Source organism: Poromitra crassiceps (assembly GCF_964638095.1).
Source record: "Poromitra crassiceps genome assembly, chromosome: 18".
NCBI lineage: Eukaryota > Metazoa > Chordata > Actinopteri > Beryciformes > Melamphaidae > Poromitra > Poromitra crassiceps.
In genome coordinates this window covers 17,206,920-17,222,259 of record NC_139636.1, presented here as the reverse complement: position 1 = coordinate 17,222,259, position 15,340 = coordinate 17,206,920, and the positions used below count along the sequence as shown (strand labels likewise).

General features: G+C 39.8%; 1 protein-coding gene across 2 annotated transcripts; it reads right to left on the bottom strand.

Moving 5' to 3' along the window:
- Nucleotides 1-1,654: 1,654 nt before the first annotated feature.
- ehf (ets homologous factor) lies at nucleotides 1,655-15,054 on the bottom strand. Of its 2 annotated transcripts, none has more exons than XM_083654311.1 (9): nucleotides 14,883-15,054; nucleotides 10,071-10,185; nucleotides 9,295-9,552; nucleotides 7,404-7,451; nucleotides 7,182-7,226; nucleotides 7,002-7,064; nucleotides 6,714-6,758; nucleotides 6,382-6,577; nucleotides 1,655-2,488 (listed from the first exon to the last, which is right to left on the bottom strand). In XM_083654311.1, the coding sequence occupies exons 2-9, from the start codon at nucleotides 10,141-10,143 to the stop codon at nucleotides 2,389-2,391; spliced, it is 828 nt and encodes a 275-aa protein (XP_083510437.1). In that variant the 5' UTR covers nucleotides 10,144-10,185; nucleotides 14,883-15,054; the 3' UTR covers nucleotides 1,655-2,388. The 2 variants fall into 2 exon arrangements, with proteins under 2 accessions (XP_083510437.1, XP_083510438.1); XM_083654312.1 differs by having other exon boundaries at nucleotides 7,182-7,202.
- Between the last annotated feature and the right edge of the window lie 286 nt (nucleotides 15,055-15,340).

Below are 15,340 nucleotides of genomic sequence, written 5' to 3'. Positions count from 1 at the left end.
GTGCCGTTACCATAATAATGTTAAAATGACTCGTGTCTTATCAGTATGGCATGCAAATACAATTAGGCCTTTCCATCTGCAGTGCTTAGGAAGTCATGGCTGAATGATACATGAGACCTAACCTTAACCACTTAACCACTTGCAATTTTACACACACACACACACACACACACACACACACACACACACACACACACACACACACACACACATGCACACGCACGCACACACACACACGCACGCACGCACGCACACGCACACGCAGATGCACACGCACACGCACACACACACACACACACAGGCACACACACATGCACGCACGCACCCACACGCACACACACACACACACACACACACACACACACACACACACACACACACACACACACACACACACACACAGCAAACTGAAGGTAGTGAGATAATTCACAACTTCCTTGTTTGTATGTTTTTTTGCTTTTCAAGCATATGGAAGGTGTAGTCATAACTTTGATCATAGTGTAATATTCATCACAGTTCTGGTTGATTTAGTACACATTTTAATTTATGAAACACACACACGTGTTATTCAGGAGAAACTACAAAGTGTTATTGCTCCCGGTGAATCATTTCCTCCAGACAATGGAATATGATGGAGATGCACTTCAACTGACAATGTTTGTTGCTTGTAATACAACAAGATGGCGATCACTAGCCGTCTTCACAGTCCATTCTAGAACACTCACTGGCTATATAGATACTGTCTCTCTGTATGCAGTTTTCTTGTCTTCTTTTATATCAACCCTGAAGTGAGCACAACATCATAGCAGGCCCTTGTAGTCATAGGCATTTTGTCTACAACAACACATGCTCTGTTAGTGTGTCTGTACTTGTGCTGAGATCTTGATGAGCACACACATGCTCACATGTCATTTCCTTTCTAGCTGACACTGTGGCGGCTTTGGGTTACGCTTGGCGTGTGTGAGAGCAGAGAGACAAATCTCATACTGTACTGATATGGATGCACTGATGGGCAAATTTTGAAAGCAGCAAGACGAGATAATAGCATTGTGGGCTTCAATCGGTGCTATATATGTAAAGAAGCATTGAAATAGCAAGGTAAAGCAGAGCGGAGATTAGACCGGGATTTGCTTGTGAATACAAGCCTGAGAGAGGGGCCCTGCTTTTATCTCACGTGGCCATCAAGGCATCAGATCTATTGCCTGAAGGAGGCATCAGCCGTGGCACGCACATGGTGGACAATTAACTGTGTGGCTTTACACACTATCAAGATAAAACGCCAATGACTATCTCTAACTGCCTGTCTGTTCATAGTCGAGCTTCTATCAGCTGCGGACATGTGGAAATGAGACTTGGGTCCAATTCAATGAACTCTGTAAAAGTGCGCAGCGCCACGCTTACATTGTAACAAATGGTGTTGACCCGACAGAGTCTTAATAGCTGCAGTTCAGGTACAGACAAAAGCTGACTGATGATAAGATTGCCCAATTATTTCAAAGATGATTGCTTCTTTGTCCCATGATAATTAGCTAATGCTTTAATAGACTTAACTGAAAGGCTCAGTATGGTTACCCACAGTGACACCCGCCTGAAAGAGATGCAATTTTGACAAACGGCTTTCATAAAAACAAAAAGAAATGACAACCTTTATTTGTTATAATCATATCAGACATGGGCACAATTCTTTTTACAGCTCAATGCAGTTAGGTGAATGCAAAGGGATGAAAACGAACAAAATAGTACAAGCCAGCTTTATCTACAGAACTATTTGGATGCAAAAATTGTTGATTAGTTGTTAAATTGTTTATTGTTTTGCTGTATTATGCATAATGTATTTTTTTCCAGCAATCAAAGATTCCTCCCCAAAGACTACTTCACAGTATCAACGTCAAAACACTCAACATATCCTAATAGTATATGCAACCCTTTTTGCCACATATACTTTGAATCCTGTATCAACACATACTCCGTCGAGATGTGCACGCACTACCTGATTTGGAAACTGCAATGTGGAAAAGTGGAAGTAGGTGTACAAAGTATTCTGTTGGCCTTTTGACCGTTTTCATATCCTTTTCTCCTGTGAGTTCTATGTAAACAAATGTGTGCAGGGGTTGATTCCTCTAAAAAATCTGCAGTGGTTTTTTCCAGGCACAATAAAGAACACATCAGTGCAGTGTCACCACAAAGGGATGAATGAACAGAAGAACTGAACAAGGCAAACATACAATTTTCAACTATGTAAACTGCTCAAACATATTTTATCAAAAATCTGTAAAAACACAATAACATGACAGTTAAAAGTCAAAAGGCTCAGTGAAAAGTAAAGTAACACATCACGTTTGCATACAAAATTAAAGAAAACATAAATTAATGAAATTTCCACTTGATTCACTTCTCTGACTCCTTCCATCCTCTCGCATTCCTTCCAAACTTGTAAACCAGCCTGCGTCCGTCCACTCGTTCTAGGATCTCTCTTTTGTAGTAATATCTGTAATAGAGGACATATGACTCTAGTTTAGTCAGTAATATCTGTAATAGAGGACATATGACTCTAGTTTAGTCAGTAATATCTATAATAGAGGACATATGACTCTAGTTTAGTCAGTAATATCTGTAATAGAGGACATATGACTCTAGTTTAGTCAGTAATATCTGTAATAGAGGACATATGACTCTAGTTTAGTCAGTAATATCTATAATAGAGGACATATGACTCTAGTTTAGTCAGTAATATCTGTAATAGAGGACATATGACTCTAGTTTAGTCAGTAATATCTGTAATAGAGGACATATGACTCTAGTTTAGTCTGTAATATCTGTAATAGAGGACATATGACTCTAGTTTAGTCAGTAATATCTATAATAGAGGACATATGACTCTAGTTTAGTCAGTAATATCTATAATAGAGGACATAGACTCTAGTTTAGTCAGTAATATCTATAATAGAGGACATATGACTCTAGTTTAGTCAGTAATATCTATAATAGAGGACATATGACTCTAGTTTAGTCAGTAATATCTATAATAGAGGACATATGACTCTAGTTTAGTCAGTAATATCTATAATAGAGGACATATGACTCTAGTTTAGTCAGTAATATCTATAATAGAGGACATATGACTCTAGTTTAGTCAGTAATATCTATAATAGAGGACATATGACTCTAGTTTAGTCAGTAATATCTATAATAGAGGACATATGACTCTAGTTTAGTCAGTAATATCTGTAATAGAGGACATATGACTCTAGTTTAGTCAGTAATATCTATAATAGAGGACATATGACTCTAGTTTAGTCAGTAATATCTATAATAGAGGACATATGACTCTAGTTTAGTCAGTAATATCTGTAATAGAGGACATAAGACTCTAGTTTAGTCAGTAATATCTGTAATAGAGGACATATGACTCTAGTTTAGTCAGTAATATCTGTAATAGAGGACATATGACTCTAGTTTAGTCAGTGATATCTGTAATAGAGGACATAAGACTCTAGTTTAGTCAGTAATATCTGTAATAGAGGACATATGACTCTAGTTTAGTCAGTAATATCTGTAATAGAGGACATAAGACTCTAGTTTAGTCAGTAATATCTGTAATAGAGGACATATGACTCTAGTTTAGTCAGTAATATCTGTAATAGAGGACATATGACTCTAGTTTAGTCTGTAATAGAGGACATATGACTCTAGTTTAGTCAGTAATATCTGTAATAGAGGACATATGACTCTAGTTTAGTCAGTAATATCTGTAATAGAGGACATATGACTCTAGTTTAGTCAGTAATATCTATAATAGAGGACATATGACTCTAGTTTAGTCAGTAATATCTATAATAGAGGACATATGACTCTAGTTTAGTCAGTAATATCTATAATAGAGGACATATGACTCTAGTTTAGTCAGTAATATCTGTAATAGAGGACATATGACTCTAGTTTAGTCAGTAATATCTATAATAGAGGACATATGACTCTAGTTTAGTCAGTAATATCTGTAATAGAGGACATATGACTCTAGTTTAGTCAGTAATATCTGTAATAGAGGACATATGACTCTAGTTTAGTCAGTAATATCTATAATAGAGGACATATGACTCTAGTTTAGTCTGTAATATCTGTAATAGAGGACATATGACTCTAGTTTAGTCTGTAATAGAGGACATATGACTCTAGTTTAGTCAGTAATATCTGTAATAGAGGACATATGACTCTAGTTTAGTCAGTAATATCTATAATAGAGGACATATGACTCTAGTTTAGTCAGTAATATCTGTAATAGAGGACATATGACTCTAGTTTAGTCAGTAATATCTGTAATAGAGGACATATGACTCTAGTTTAGTCAGTAATATCTGTAATAGAGGACATATGACTCTAGTTTAGTCTGTAATAGAGGACATATGACTCTAGTTTAGTCAGTAATATCTGTAATAGAGGACATATGACTCTAGTTTAGTCAGTAATATCTGTAATAGAGGACATATGACTCTAGTTTAGTCAGTAATATCTGTAATAGAGGACATATGACTCTAGTTTAGTCAGTGATATCTGTAATAGAGGACATATGACTCTAGTTTAGTCAGTAATATCTGTAATAGAGGACATATGACTCTAGTTTAGTCAGTAATATCTGTAATAGAGGACATATGACTCTAGTTTAGTCAGTAATATCTGTAATAGAGGACATATGACTCTAGTTTAGTCAGTAATATCTATAATAGAGGACATATGACTCTAGTTTAGTCAGTAATATCTATAATAGAGGACATATGACTCTAGTTTAGTCAGTAATATCTGTAATAGAGGACATATGACTCTAGTTTAGTCAGTAAAATCTGTAATAGAGGACATATGACTCTAGTTTAGTCTGTAATAGAGGACATATGACTCTAGTTTAGTCAGTAATATCTGTAATAGAGGACATATGACTCTAGTTTAGTCAGTAATATCTATAATAGAGGACATATGACTCTAGTTTAGTCAGTAATATCTGTAATAGAGGACATATGACTCTAGTTTAGTCAGTAATATCTATAATAGAGGACATATGACTCTAGTTTAGTCAGTAATATCTATAATAGAGGACATATGACTCTAGTTTAGTCAGTAATATCTGTAATAGAGGACATATGACTCTAGTTTAGTCAGTAATATCTATAATAGAGGACATATGACTCTAGTTTAGTCAGTAATATCTGTAATAGAGGACATATGACTCTAGTTTAGTCAGTAATATCTGTAATAGAGGACATATGACTCTAGTTTAGTCAGTAATATCTGTAATAGAGGACATATGACTCTAGTTTAGTCAGTAATATCTGTAATAGAGGACATATGACTCTAGTTTAGTCAGTAATATCTATAATAGAGGACATATGACTCTAGTTTAGTCAGTAATATCTATAATAGAGGACATATGACTCTAGTTTAGTCAGTAATATCTGTAATAGAGGACATATGACTCTAGTTTAGTCAGTAATATCTGTAATAGAGGACATATGACTCTAGTTTAGTCAGTAATATCTGTAATAGAGGACATATGACTCTAGTTTAGTCAGTAATATCTGTAATAGAGGACATATGACTCTAGTTTAGTCAGTAATATCTGTAATAGAGGACATATGACTCTAGTTTAGTCAGTAATATCTATAATAGAGGACATATGACTCTAGTTTAGTCAGTAATATCTATAATAGAGGACATATGACTCTAGTTTAGTCAGTAATATCTGTAATAGAGGACATATGACTCTAGTTTAGTCAGTAATATCTGTAATAGAGGACATATGACTCTAGTTTAGTCAGTAATATCTGTAATAGAGGACATATGACTCTAGTTTAGTCAGTAATATCTATAGTCGTAAAGCGAAATGTGAATAATATAAATACAAAACCAGCTGTAGCCAACGTCATTCAAACACTTTCTGAGCACAGTCTCTTCCTGAGTGGTCACTGAATAGTTTGATGATGTGAACTAGCCTAAATGTTTTGGCCGTCTTAATGATCAGATGTCAACCCAGATGAATACTGTAGCGGGACATTGTGAACCGGCACATGTAACAGATTTCCCACCATTATGAAACACCAACTGATGGAATGTCTTTTGGAAACGTGGTGTTTCTTCATGTCTCCAATAGTTTTTATTTCAATAGTTTCAGATGAACACTTCAATCCACTTCATCCCATGAGTGTGTATGTTTTTAGTAGGCCTCTATGATGTATATGTAGGAAAAGCAAATTGGTCTACTGTGTGTGTGTGTGTGTGTGTGTGTGTGTGTGTGTGTGTGTGTGTGTGTGTGTTGTATTGTTTACTGTATGAGGTTTTGTATTTGTGTAACCAAATTTGTGCGATAGCTGTGCTGCTACTGTATCCTCATACCTCATTGCCCGACTTAGTTTCTCGTAGGTCATGCTGCTGTTGTTCTTCTTCTTGCCCCATAACTGTGCCACGGCCTCTGACTTCAGGAAGCGGAACACGCCCTCTGCCCGGTCCTCCCACTTGATCAGGCCTGGGTTGCGGTCTGGGTTCAGTAGAATGTCTCTGATGAACTCCCACAAGTGGGTCCCCCTCGGGTCTGTGGGGGGAAGATTTGCAATTGCAATGTAGATTGAATCGCAAGAATTTGCATATAATATCATAACATACATATTCAAAAACATAGCCTACTGGATAACATACAGTATAAGGATGATATATTTGATGTTACTTACTATGTTTTCTGACCTGATGAGGACGATTGTAAGATCTTTTTATGTCTGAAAATGCACACATAACAGGAATCAGATTATTAGTGAATCCTATCAAATTCTTCGTCAATTCTTGGATATCTTGGAAGTGTTTTTGGCTGTAAATACCTCGGCATGCTTGGTATTTACAGACGTTACTGTACTTGGCTTGCAACATCACTCTTGTTTCATTTCCCCTTTTCCCTAATGTACTATAAGCAGCAAGAGGAAGTCTATGGATGTAGTTAGATAGTTCTATCATGAATGTCTTACCAGGGCTCGAAGGGGTGGGAGAGGCAACAGGTGCCAGAGGTTGATATGGGGGATCATAGATTTCTAAGGTAAAAAAAACAACAACAACACAAAAATCGAAGTCAACATTTCATTTGTCTGCATGTTCATCATCAAAACAAATGAACATTATGGGTAAAGGCATTAGCTTGCTATATTTACCTCCAGGTGGATAGCTAGTATCTGGAAATGGACAAGAGAAATCTACTGTAAAAATAAAAAGGCAAATGAAAACAGAATGTTTTAAGAAGTTAGTGGGTTTATGACTTTTCTAAGAAAAAAAAGGAAACGTTCTTCTGATTTCTCTGAACGACTGTGGGCAGGCAGATCCTATAGGCTATTTCACTGATTGAGTTATTGGATGATAACTTGAGCTTAACTTACATTCTGTTGGTTTGATTTCCAGTTGTCCTATTTCCACATGGTATTGACCTGTGTAGAAAGAAGAGGGAAAGTTTATGAGTGTGTGCTTTTAACTATGACCCCAAACCAGGGTATAAAAGTAATAGGGCTATTATTTTATTACCAATAAATCATTGACACATTAATTTTAATGTTTGTGTAAACAGATGAGACCATTACCAACCATCTTCAAAGATATTGCTACATTGCATTTTACATTGTAAGCGACTTGATTGGATTTGGCAGAAAATCCTCTGTTTTGCTTTATATCACAAAGGAATATTGCTTTGCCACACAAAACAGCACAAACAGTCTTAGGCTGTTTGTTGTGCTGGAAGAACAATGGCCCTCTCCCATCAGAGTTTCTCACAGTTCACAACTCACTTCCAACAAGTTTATCTCTTATCTTTCTTTTTGCTCTTCAAAACAAATGTCACACCAGGGACTGGGAGAAAGGATTTACAACAAAGGAGAAGGAAGAACTTTTCTTTTTAACAGGAAGCAGGAAGGAAACAGTAACATTGTTACTGGAGTGAGGCAGAGGCTGCGTGTCATGTGTCTGTGATCCAAAGGTGTCACAATTGACAATGATATACGAAGGATCAGCCGAGCAGCGTTTTGGTAAACAAACCGCGTCACTGGGTGGCAACGGCCATGGAACCCTATGGAGCCTGAGTTTGACCGTCTGCTCTAGACGGCTGACCGTGTTTACAATTTAAAAACTGCGACAGTTCACACAACTTTAACACGACATGCATTATACATCAGACTCTTGAGCTACTGTAATTCTGCTCTCACTCAGAATGTCAAAATATAAGCGATTTGAGGTATTCTTTTTGAGATATTAATGTTTGTTTGGCACAACTCATACTAGTTAACTGCCGCGGGATTTTTGGGTGGCAGTGACATCACACTGATTCGTCCTATATAATGATGTTTAAAAATGCTACACTTAGCACCTTTAAAAACGTTTTTTTAATCAACAATAAAAACTGAAGCATTGCACTCTAGTTTGGTTTAACCTGGGGTGTGTTCAATCTCAAACCGGTGCGCACCATGTTACTATGGTTTCCGCTTTCCGGGTTGAATGTGATGTTTCCTCGAAATGGTGTGCAACGGGCTTTGAGGTACAGTACGTTCTCATTTAGTGGGTGTGTCAGAGCTGTTACCCAATCAGTCAGCAGCGACGCGTATATACTGTAAACCCTGCTGTTTAAAAAGCCAGTGCGCGCAGTGGATCCAACAGATAGGTGCAACGCTTGCATAACACAGCAGGGTGTTCAACGCACCACCTTTACCGTTTAAATAAATGGTCTGCTACGTGTTGTCGGGGCTGAACTCAGCCCTGGATTTCTCTGCTGTATGCTGTGTCTTGGAGGTTAAACTTGTTCCTGTTTTTTGTTTGTTTAGTTTAGTTTTTACTTTATTTGATTCACAAGTGATGCCAGTTAGAAACACTGTGGTTAGCATGTGTAATACACCGACTGCCATGAATCATGCAATCACAGCTGATTTGCATCATTATGTAGTTTAAGTTTGTCCCCCAAAGGTGAAGCCTTAAAGCTCAAGAAGTTAGACAGATGCCTGAGCTCTCAGCTTGTTTCCTATAGCTCCACGCCCCCCCTCTGTGCTTCCTTAGGAGACTCGCTGGAGCAAGAGCAAACACTCAATCCATCATCTCCCCTGCTTTAAGCGGCCCTCTTGCCCTCAGCAGCACCATGCAGTGAGACCCCTGGCCCGTGCTGTGATCACCGCTCAGCAAGCCTCCATCAACACCCTTTTCCAAATCCCACTTGAAACATCCAGCTCCACTTTCACTGGGACTAAAAGATCTTTTGTTTGTTTTTTCCTTTTGGTCCCCCTTCAAACGCACCGTTCCACTTAAGCTCTGCGAGGCTGTGGAAGAGAAGGGGTCCCACGGTGCCAGCGGCGCGGATGAAGTCCTGGAAGCTCAGGCCGCAGAGTTGGCGGCCGTCCATGTCAAAGTTCTGGAAAGGGATGCTGGAGGCGTCGATCTGGTGCATGTCCATGACCTGCTGCAGCCACTCCCACACCTGGTACTTGCTCCAGTACTGGGGCTGCGAGTCGTGGGACCACAGGCGACTTGTGTAAGCAGGCATCACCATTGAAACTGGGGGTAGAGGTTAGAGGTCAAAGGTCAAAGTAGAAGCATAATTGCTGCATTTTTAAAGCTGCATGTATTGAGAATGAATTCTGTTTTAACGTCAATATGCTTGTGATTGGGAAATAATAACGCCCAAATGTTTGTCAATAATGAATCCAGTACAGCAGTTTACTGAAAGAGCTGTTCTACTACTTCTCTGTACGGGAATCCCTAAATCAACCCTTGTGTTTTTCTAGCTGTGAGCCTCCCAGGTGAGGAAGAGATCAGGTGTCATTTGCTAAATAGAATTTCATGTTGTACTTTCATAAACCAACAAGAGAACAGGCTTTTTGACATTGCAGTCTCTGAACTCTTGAGCAGATCATATTTTCTTCAGGCATTTTTAAGGCATTAGTCATTCAGACAATTTAATTAACTGGTCTGCTTCAGTGAGGACCACATGCATGCTTCTCCTGGCATGCATAGGGGAAGCATAGGCCTCATTAAGGCTGGCTGTGTGTTGTGGCCGGGGTCAGGCTCCTCACCATCAGGGTAAGCGTTAGGGCTCCAGGTAGTGGGCAGCTGGCTCTCCAGGGTGCTGGATGGAGTGATGCTCATATTGCTGCTGCTGCTGCACTCTGATGTACCATGGCCCAGGGACTGTGGCAGGAGAGCCAAAGCAAAGGGAATGATTGTGAGTAATTCATGGATAGAGTGAAAGTGAACAAATACTAAGATTAGGTTTTATTTTAAAATATTAATATAAAATAGTGTGGAAATACACAAACTATGATAAAGTGCTAACAGATCAATGGGTAAACCCAAAGAGGATCCTGGAGCACTCGAATAACTGGAAAAATTATTTTAATACAGGTGCAAAGACTACGTTTCGACGCTCACAGCGTCTTCATCAGAGTCAAAACATGATAAAGTACTGTTTACCTACAGAATAAAGGCTGATGAAAAACAAACTATAGTATGATAAAGTAGCACTGTTTACCTACAGTCCTTGCTATACTGTATTTCATTTTTGTTTGCCATGGTTACCATCCAAAGGTGCTTGTAAAAAAACATGAGCACTGTCAGCGCTGTAGTAAAACAAAGCGGTGTTAGCACAGTGCTGTGCAACAGCTGTGGGTTGGTTATACCTGCTGTTCATTACACATTTGAAATCAGCCTAATGTGTTGATCAGTGTTTTTATATTAATGCAGGCTTAGGGCGTGTGTCCATCTAGCGTCTTTTCATTAGCTCCGGCGTCTTTTTTCAGTTGTTTCCAATGAGGAGCGAGCGTATGCGGGCACACACAGACGTCTAGAGAAAGTGCGCTGCGTCCGGCGTCTATTTTCACAGCGCTCCGCCGTTTTTGTGCGCCCGACTCCCAGCGCTCCCAGCTGAAAACATTTTAACTTTTCAGAAAGACGCTGGTGTCGGGTGCTCCTTTTCTGGCAACTAATCATACGCAACAGAGACCGAAAGGCTCAATTGTGGGAGCAGATTGGCTAGACACTTAATATTTCTGGTGAGTGTTGAGCTAAATCACTGTATGTGTGTTTTTTTTTGGGGTTGGCCAGGGCAAGAAGTGGTTGAGCCTGTGCCTACCCAGGCCCACCCGTAGAAACGCCCCTGCCGTCAAGTCACCTGCACAGCCCCGGGGCAGAAGCCATCGTCTCCGTCTGGTTCCTCCCGATTCTACCTACTTACTCTCATCACTTATATAGCCTCACACTGATGACATCACTGATGACATCATCAATGGTGACATCACTGATGTGACATCATCACTGATGACATCATCATTTATTTATTTATTTATTTATTTATTTCAGGGACAGTGCAACATTAATGAACATTTTCATGTAAATGTGCCGGATTATAGCCTTAGCTAACTAACATTGAACTATAGCCTCAGCCTTAGGGCAATTAATCTGCCCTATTTAAAAAATCAGGCTCCGTCGGGTCACCCGCACAGGTGCTCTTTACAACGCCTGAAAGTTTCAAAATGACATAGCTGTGGCCAGCCAAAATTCTTGAAACAGACTGTCTGAGGTATCTGCAGCTCAGTGTATAAGTAAATGTTCAAAAAGGCCTTAAGAGTGACAAAGGAACTTACTTAAAATGAATATTTAATAGTTTGTACTATTGTAGTTGCTTTTTCCCTGGGAGGTTTTTTGTTCTTCAGTGGCTTAGCGTATAGGCTGCACTCCATCAATTAAAGTTTGCTCTACTCTATACATATAGGTATAAATAGAGGCATGGTTCACACTTAACCACAGGTATATTTGCATTCCATGTAAATAAAGCTGCTCGCAATTCCTGCAGCTGTACTAATATTTTGTCCCGTGTGAGGTGGAGAACTTTTGTACTTGCTACAATGCTGCAGCTGAGTGATGTCTGACCATGTTACAATGTTACAATGCTGCAGCTGAATCATGTCTGACAATGTTACAATGTTACAATGCTGCAGCTGAGTCATGTCTGACAGTGTTACAATGTTACAATGCTGCAGCTGAGTCATGTCTGACAGTGTTACAATGTTACAATTCTGCAGCTGAGTCATGTCTGACAGTGTTACAATGTTACAATGCTGCAGCTGAATCATGTCTGACCATGTTACAATGTTACAATGCTGCAGCTGAGTGATGTCTGACAGTGTTACAATGTTACAATGCTGCAGCTGAGTGATGTCTGACAGTGTTACAATGTTACAATGCTGCAGCTGAGTGATGTCTGACAGTGTTACAATGTTACAATGCTGCAGCTGAGTGATGTCTGACAGTGTTACAATGTTACAATGCTGCAGCTGAATCATGTCTGACCATGTTACAATGTTACAATGCTGCAGCTGAGTGATGTCTGACAGTGTTACAATGTTACAATGCTGCAGCTGAGTGATGTCTGACAGTGTTACAATGTTACAATGCTGCAGCTGAGTGATGTCTGACAGTGTTACAATGTTACAATGCTGCAGCTGAGTGATGTCTGACAGTGTTACAATGTTACAATTCTGCAGCTGAGTCATGTCTGACAGTGTTACAATGTTACAATGCTGCAGCTGAGTGATGTCTGACCATGTTACAATGTTACAATGCTGCAGCTGAGTCATGTCTGACCATGTTACAATGTTACAATGCTGCAGCTGAGTCATGTCTGACAATGTTACAACGCTGCAGCTGTCTGACAATGTTACAATGTTGCAGGTAATGTCTGACAATGTTACAATGCTGCAGCTGAGCATGTCTGACAATGTTACAATGTTTACCATGCTGCAGCTGAGTCATGTCTGACAATGTTACAATGTTACAATGTTGCAGGTGAATAATGTCTGACAATGTTACAATGCTGCAGCTGAGCATGTCTGACAATGTTACAATGTTTACCATGCTGCAGCTGAGTCTTGTCTGACAATGTTACAATGTTACAATGCTGCAACTGAGCCATGCTGGCACTGTTAATCAATATCCAGTTCCATGTTACTCTGTCCCTCGTCTTACGTGGAACTGTAATCTGGCAGTTTGTGGCATGAGTCAGCGACAGCAAATGGCAAACTGTTCCCTCTCCTCCTTGTGTCAACTGTTCCCTGCCAAAATTAATTACTGGGTCATCTACTCTGTGGTATTTAAATACCCACGTTTTGCATTATATGTTGTTCACACCATGCGTCTCTGTTGACATTTTCCTAAGTTGAAACAAAGCCGCATTATTTTGTAAAGTGCATTGTTGTGAAATGCCCTTTAAACTTGAAACCTGATCCTCAATGTGAGACGACAAATAAAAAGATGGAATGAGTTACAGTGTTTGTCTGAAGTAGCTGATACATTGGCGTCGTAAACGTTAGCCACACTGACTTATCATCAAGCTGTCAAAGTTTAACATGGCGAGCAACGCCAGTTTCACTTTGTTGCACAATGAAGCCGCTTCTTTACACAGTGACCCACATCTCACCTGATGAAATGTGCCAGATCTTGGCCATACCTTTATGGCAGGATATAAAGCTACTGCTGCTATGACCAATCAGCCATTTTTACAGTAAATACTGTGTACTGTATGTGCCAGTTTAACAGGTTATTGGTATAGCAGACAATGTGATCGGTTTTAAGATGAGGCTTTTAAGATCGGCTTCCTGAGAGCCTCAAGCTCCCCGACTGAGATTTCCCCAGGAGATAGGTGACACATGCGGTTATGCCAAGGTAGATCAGCGCCACAGCTGACAGTCTGCCAAGTGCCCTCAAACACCTCATGCATTCTTTTAACAGTCTATGGTGTTAACCCTCACCTTGTGCTGAAAAAGGACCAATAGAAAAGAAGAAATAAATAAGTTAAAGCTGAAATCTGGGATTTATCGGATTTCCATGTTTTGTCTCCCCATCTGGTGGCAAAAGGTATTTGATATGATGTTCAGACTACAACCAAATAACCATGGAAGTATTGTATTGTTAAAGAAAGTGTAGCTCACCAGTAGACAATTCCTACATCCCTGGACCAGGTAATCTGACTTTCAATGACTTGACCTAACTGTAATAAAATATAGGCAATTTTATGATGGCTTGGTCTTGGTATATTGCCACTTGACAGTAACAGTAGGCTACAGTTTGTTCTTCTATATCAGTCAGGTTGACAGTAACAGTAGGCTACAGTTTGTGCTGCTATATTAGTCAGGTTGACAGTAACAGTAGGCTACAGTTTGTGCTGCTATATTAGTCAGGTTGACAGTAACAGTAGCCTACAGTTTGTGCTGCTATATTAGTCAGGTTGACAGTAACAGTAGCCTACAGTTTGTGCTGCTATATTAGTCAGGTTGACAGTAACAGTAGCCTACAGTTTGTGCTGCTATATTAGTCAGGTTGACAGTAACAGTAGCCTACAGTTTGTGCTGCTATATCAGTCAGGTTGACAGTAACAGTAGGCTACAGTTTGTGCTGCTATATTAGTCAGGTTGACAGTAACAGTAGCCTACAGTTTGTGCTGCTATATTAGTCAGGTTGACAGTAACAGTAGCCTACAGTTTGTGCTGCTATATTAGTCAGGTTGACAGTAACAGTAGCCTACAGTTTGTGCTTCTATATTAGTCAGGTTGACAGTAACATTAGCCTACAGTTTGTGCTTCTATATTAGTCAGGTTGACAGTAACAGTAGCCTACAGTTTGTGCTTCTATATCAGTCAGGTTGACAGTAACAGTAGGCTACAGTTTGTGCTGCTATATCAGTCAGGTTGACAGTAACAGTAGCCTACAATTTGTGCTGCTATCAGTCAGGTTGGCCACACATTATTTCCGGACTCATAACGGGCCGGCCAAGAGACGTCTTAAAAACACATCAAGTCTATCAGACCCATAGTATTGATAGTATGGCAGCCTACCAGAGCTGTAGAATGGGTCCAAGCAGGCCTGTGATAGGAGGAGAGGCGTCACGTAGTCCCCCTCTCAGCTCAGGTGAATACAGATCAATGAAGTTTTTGCAGATTCCAAAACTGTAGAGGACTAGTGTTTACAGTGCCACCAGGTGTGTTCTTTTGCTCCCGAAATCTTTCAATTAACAGGTGTCACACACAGTCGCACTAGGTGCTGCCCCACAATGGGTATTTTATCCTCCTAACTTCCTTATCCTTCTCCAATTGGCTCTCTGGCCAGGTTCATACCAGGTAGGTATTTGCATAGGGGTGGATTCCAGCACGCGCACACACTCTCACACACACACCATCATAAACACACACACACACACACACACACACACACACACACACACACACACACACACACACACACACACACACACACACACACACACACACACACACACACACACTCACACTCGAGC

Bases quoted from the DNA above. Each gene is read 5' to 3' on its own strand.
- ehf (XM_083654311.1), bottom strand. From the start codon at position 10,143: ATGAGCATCACTCCATCCAGCACCCTGGAGAGCCAGCTGCCCACTACC. The intron at 9,553-10,070 runs GTGAGGAGCCTG...CTCTACCCCCAG, and splicing joins CCCTAACGCTTACCCTGATG to TTTCAATGGTGATGCCTGCT. The intron at 7,452-9,294 runs GTGCGTTTGAAG...CTTTCTACACAG, and splicing joins CGCAGAGCTTAAGTGGAACG to GTCAATACCATGTGGAAATA.